The sequence below is a fragment of the Brassica oleracea genome, chromosome C3 (genome assembly GCF_000695525.1).
Source record: "Brassica oleracea var. oleracea cultivar TO1000 chromosome C3, BOL, whole genome shotgun sequence".
NCBI lineage: Eukaryota > Viridiplantae > Streptophyta > Magnoliopsida > Brassicales > Brassicaceae > Brassica > Brassica oleracea.
Window position 1 is genome coordinate 38236275 of NC_027750.1, and position 6119 is coordinate 38242393.

General features: G+C 37.7%; 1 protein-coding gene across 1 annotated transcript; it reads right to left on the minus strand.

Moving 5' to 3' along the window:
* Positions 1 to 1329: 1329 nt before the first annotated feature.
* LOC106332404 lies at positions 1330 to 2596 on the minus strand. The gene is made up of 2 exons (XM_013770867.1): positions 2396 to 2596; positions 1330 to 2230 (listed from the first exon to the last, which is right to left on the minus strand). Exons 1-2 carry the CDS (start codon positions 2450 to 2452, stop codon positions 1556 to 1558), a joined length of 732 nt encoding a protein of 243 aa, XP_013626321.1. The 5' UTR covers positions 2453 to 2596; the 3' UTR covers positions 1330 to 1555.
* Positions 2597 to 6119: the final 3523 nt, after the last annotated feature.

Consider the following 6119-nt stretch of genomic DNA (forward strand, 5'->3'; position numbering starts at 1 on the left):
TAAACCCTAAATCCTTGGGTAAACCCTAAATCCTTGGGTAAACCCCTAAACCCTTGGAAAAACACTAAACATGTTGTTAACAAAACACTAAACCTAAACTCTAATCCTAAACCCTAAACCCTTGGGAAAACCTTAAACCCTTGGGTAAACCCTAAACCCTTGGGTAAACCCTAAACCCTTAGGTAAACCCTAAACCCTTGGAAAAACACTAAACATTTGGATAAATTCTAAATTATAAATCTTAAACACTAAACTCTACTTAACTTTTTTTAGAACTATTGTTATTTTTATTTATTTAATTTTTTATTTTTTATTTTAAAAGCATAATATAATTTGGCAAGTTATTTTGTTTCTTTAATTAAAAGATACTAGATCTAAAATGACAACTTTCTATTGGTTGGTGAACCTAAAGGTTCACAGAAAAAGTCTATTGAGACGCTTATTAAATTTTGTGTAATACATCGATATCTAACTTATTATGGAAATGTCATTTTCTTGTACAGTAGGATGTGGATAAGGGAAATGGGGGGGTGGTCATGGGGATATGGCAAGCTCATGGGTCGTTCGTGATTCATTGTTGTCTTGCACATTGTGACAATGCATGCATTAATGAATTGATCATTGTCAATATATCTTTTTGAAAATAACATATACTTAATGCAATGACTAATTCAAAGAAGAAAACCTTGAATGCCTCCTAGTTTATGTACATGCCTTATTATTACTAACCATAACTTCTAAAATGTAGATTGATGAGAATTTAAACCCCATATCTTGAAAACGTACTATCCTTTAAGCCTTGAGCATATATTTGAGTCAACTGAAATAAGAATCAAAAGTCTTGTATTCATACCAAATAAAATTCACACACCTTGATTATATATATATATATATATATATATATATATGTGTGTGTGTATACGCTAATACACATACATATATAGTATAGGCCATAAACTAGTCACATCTCTCGCCCAAGTTTGGCGGACTCAATCGCACCCTTCCTTCATCTTATATAGAAGATATATAGTTACGATCCTTGAGTTTAATGGAGACACAACTAGTAATATTGATATTGGAAGGAAAAGGATAAGACTCAAGAGAACCCTACATGGCTCTTGATATCTATTTTGAAGATAATGTATAAGAAAGATATAACTTGCATAGATAAATAATACATCTTTCTTGATAATATAATTTCATTGTTTTAGTCTCAGATGCCGGCATCTTTTCTCGTGCATGTGAATTATTGAATAGTTTATTTGCTAAACATCCAAAATCTGAAGAATCACAATGTATGTACATGTGCTCACGAAATAAAGTCCAAAATGAAAAGAAATTAAAAACGAAACACATCTCTTCATATTCACACATACAAAAAGAAAAGAAAATGAAACACATATTTTCTGTTCATACAAACATAACACTCCAATACTAATCCAAACTCTTTTTAATTACTTATACAAAATAACTAATCTTCTTACTACTCCACTCGTCTGAACCATTACAGAGGTGATTTTTGCTTTAAAGTACCCAATGATATCTAAATGTTTAATTAAGCTCCAATAATGGCTTCTCCTCGTGGAGCCCTAACTCTAAACACATGCTCCTCTCCTGTGCACTTATCAACTTTCACCACCCAATTACTCTTTCTCACGTGGTCATGGTGATGATGATGGCCATTGTTCTTTTTCATCGTCTTCTGGTTATAACTACCATTATCGTTAACCCTCGTCACCAGCAACCCTTCACCTATAGGTAAAAACTGCGTTTTCCTCCCATCGCTAAATCTCCAAGATCCTCTCGAAAACGCGTTATAACCCACCACAACGGCCACACCGCTTCCACCGCCGGTTCTTGCGTTTTCTTCATGGTTATTAACAATCTTTCTAACAATATCTTGGTGGTTCTTGAGATTACAATCGACGAGAACGAAATCTGCTTCTCCAAAATGATCATTAATTAGAGTGTTGTCGTTAGATTCTCCAACCACGAATTGTATCTGATGAATCTCTGATGGTTCCAACATTTTCTTGGATATGATTAGTTCTTCTATGCCACGTAAGACGCATACCACTTGACCGCGCGTTTGATTAGCCGCAGCGATTAGGGCAACGACTATGTCAGCATTTGCTGCACCGGCACAAGCCACGACGATCTTTCTTGCGTTATTTCCGGCGGCTAGAGCCGATATGAACTCAGCCACGTTTGGTTCTTTTGTTCTTTGATCCTGCAAAATGGATATACATATGTCAAAATGTGACATTAATACTAGGTAGACAATAGTTATCTTTATAGCATCGATCCATATCATATTTTTCAAAACACTAATTAATTAATGAATCATAAGATATCTTCTAATTTATTCAAATATATAAAATAAATAAATTCTTACCTGTTTCAATGTAGTAAGGTAGGCTTTAGTAGCATTTTCAGCAGACCAAAAAGCCATTTTGTTTTTGTTGATTTGAGAAAATCTTAGAAAGAAAATCGGAGTTCTCTCAGTCTCTTGCTTAGAAAGTTTTAAAGTGGTTGATGATGGTTTTTGGTTTTAGGAGTTAAAGGTCTTTATTTATATATTGGGAGATTTGTGAAAGGGACAAGATTCAAACAGGTCCAGTTTCATGAATCTTTTCTCTTAGCTATAAACATATGGAGAAGAGAAAATAATTTTGGTCAAGTTGTAACAGTATTCAACATGCGTGTATACAATATGGTTTGGTATTATATGATATACATATGTATATATATCAAAAAGCATATTGTCTCATTGTCGAGGGACTAGTCAGCTATTGTCATTGTTAATGTTCCTCTGCTCCTTATGATCTCTAAATTGAATTAGACTATGTTCAAGGGTTGTTGTTAATGGAATTAGACTATGTTCAATATGGTATATATGGCCTTTAATACCCACTTAGCAATGTGCCTTCCATAATTTATTGGCAAAATATACGTGAATTAGGGAAAAGAAACCACATGTATTGTACTAATGATTTTGCAGATCATAGTAATGTTTGTTCTAAGTATAAACATTTTACACGGAAAAACATTGGAACTTAAACAAATACAAACATGAATACTCTAGAAACCATTCATGGCTTGAATGTAGGTCAACATAGTCTGGATGTTCGAACTTGTATACATGCATGCATCTTTAGGAATACAAACATTAATATTTATATAATTTACTTAAATTTACATGTATAGATAGTGTTGAGATGAGTTGAAGATATGAACATGAAGAGATAAGAAGTGGAAGAGAAGAGGAGGAAGAGAATGAGGGGATTTTGGGCAAGCATGGTACGGACGTCCGTACAAGGCCGTACATGGCCGTACCGTCCGTACCAAATGTCTCGACCAAAGGTTACCTAACCTCGACCAAGTGAAACGGTAACAAGCAGATGTTACCTTGAGGGCTTAGTGGAGAGGATCAGATCGTTGAGTGGATAAGGGAAGAGCAAGACAGGCTGTGACAGGCTGTAAAGAGCCAAAGCATGTAAGGCTTCCCATCCGTCCATTCAAAAGCGACCCTTGACTCCACATGCTTCAATAGTGCTCCTTTCTTCTCTTGTAAACCCTTATGTCTCTCTTATAAATATGTAACCTCACTCAGCAATAAGATTAAGCAGTTCTGAGTCTCTCTAATCTCTTAAGTTACAATGATTCTCTCTTAGACACTAATCGGCTCTCAAGTCTCTTAATTGTTCACAATCTCTTTCTAATCTCTACTTAAACTCTCACTTATATTCTAATCACTCTAAGGATCTCTAAATCTTATATGGTATCAGAGCCAGGTCCATTAGGATCTGGGGTTGATCTTTAGAGAGTTACAAACGGAAGGCTTTAAAGCTACACGCGAGTAGCTTTGAAGGTGTTGAAGCTGTGATACGTTCTAGTTGAAGCTGTGCTACGTTCGGTGTGTGTACGTGATTCAAGATTCAAGATTTCATCAGATTCAAGCTGTTCAAGTCAAGCTGAGTAAAGATGGAACATGGGATGAACATGAGGATGAAGGTAGCGGTTACTTTCAAAGGTAGCAACTACCTTGTGTGGTCTCGGATGGTGAAGACTGCGGTGGGAAGTAAGGGTTTGTGGGGGAACATCACAACAGGGGAGGCTCCGAAACTCATTACTCAGGGAGGAGATCAACAAGAGGTCTCCATTGAAGCGGCTGTAGAGAAATGGCAACAAGAAGACATGCTGGTGATGACGGTTCTACACGCATCCTTGGATCCAGCTATCTTTAAAGCTTTGAACTTAATGGTACCAGGTGTTGTGTTTGAAAACAAAAATTGTGAAGCTTGCATTTTAGGCAAGCATTGTAGAACTGTGTTTCAAAAGTCTACTACTGTTTATGAGAATTGCTTTGATCTAGTTCATTCAGATGTATGGACTGCGCCTTGCTTATCTAGAGATAGCTATAAGTATTTTGTCACATTCATTGATGAAAAATCCAAATACACCTGGTTAACCTTAATTCAGACCAAAGATAGGGTACTTGATGCATTTAGGAACTTTCAAACGTATGTGACTAACCATTATCATGCTAAGATTAAAATTTTGAGATCAGATAATGGAGGAGAGTACACAAGCAATGCATTCAAGCAGCACTTATCACAATATGGGATTCTACATCAAACAAGCTGTCCGTATACTCCACAGCAAAATGGAGTGGCTGAGAGGAAGAATAGGCACCTCATGGAAGTGGCAAGGTCACTTATGTTTCAGAGTAACGTTCCAAAGAGATTTTGGAGTGATGCAGTTGCCACTGCTTGTTACTTGATCAATAGAACTCCAACCAAGATTCTGAATGAGAAGGCTCCATTTGAAGTTCTAAACAAGTACAAGCCAGTTCTTGATTACTTGAAAGTCTTTGGATGTCTATGCTTTGTGCTCAAACCAGGAGAGATGCGCAACAAGCTAGAAGCAAGAAGTACTAAGGCTGTATTCATAGGATACTCAGCTACACAGAAAGGATACAAGTGCTATGATCCTATAGCAAGAAGAGTACTTGTATCTAGAGACGTGAAGTTCTTAGAAGATAGAGGGTACTATGAAGAAAAGAATCAAGAAGACCTGAAGGACTTAACATCAGACAAGGCCACCACCTTGCGGATCATCCTTGAAGGTCTTGGAATCAGTACATCCCAGGATCCAAGAGATCACACGACTACACCTCCTGAAGTTGGTTCACCATCCCACCTTGATCATGAGGGAGGAGAGGAGAATGAAGAGCCTATGCAAGAGGCTAACCAAGATGATGGAGGAGTAGAGGATGAAGGAGAAGAGAGCATAGGCTCTGATGGTCATGGGCATGATCATGGTGTGATACAAACAGCTTCTCAAAACGAAGTGGTAGAAGAACAACGGGAAGAAGAACCGGTTGTGCAACCACTAAGAAGGAGTACAAGGATAAGGAAGGATCCTTCTAGCTGGGTAAACACGAGAGTGTACTACAATGCCCAAGCTGTGGAGCATCCTTCTCAAGCCGTGTGCTCCTTTGCTCAATATCCAGAAGCACATTGTGCTTTCATGGTAAACTTGGATGAGAATCACATCCCAAGAAGCTATGAAGAGGCAATGAAGGATAAGGAATGGAAGGAATCAGTGGGAGCTGAGGCAGGAGCTATGATAAAGAATGATACATGGTATGAGAGTGAACTACCAAAAGGGAAGAAGGCAGTGTCTAGTAGATGGATCTTTACAATCAAATACAAGGCTGATGGGCAGATTGAGAGGAAGAAGACTAGATTAGTGGCAAGAGGGTTCACTCAGACATATGGGAAGGATTATATTGAGACATTTGCACCTGTAGCTAAGCTACACACCATTAGGATTGTTCTAAGCTTGGCGGTTAATCTTGGATGGGGATTGTGGCAAATGGATGTAAAGAATGCATTCTTACAAGGAGAGCTTGAGGATGAAGTCTACATATATCCTCCACCAGGTCTAGAACATCAAGTGAAGAAAGGGAATGTACTGAGGTTAAAGAAGGCTATCTATGGCTTGAAGCAATCACCAAGAGCGTGGTACAACAACTTGAGCAAAACCTTGAATGGACGTGGCTTCAATAAGTCAGAGTTGGATCACACACTCTTCACCCTCACTACACCCTCAGG

Bases quoted from the DNA above. Each gene is read 5' to 3' on its own strand.
- LOC106332404 (XM_013770867.1), bottom strand. From the start codon at position 2,452: ATGGCTTTTTGGTCTGCTGAAAATGCTACTAAAGCCTACCTTACTACA. The intron at 2,231-2,395 runs GTAAGAATTTAT...TCCATTTTGCAG, and splicing joins ACCTTACTACATTGAAACAG to GATCAAAGAACAAAAGAACC.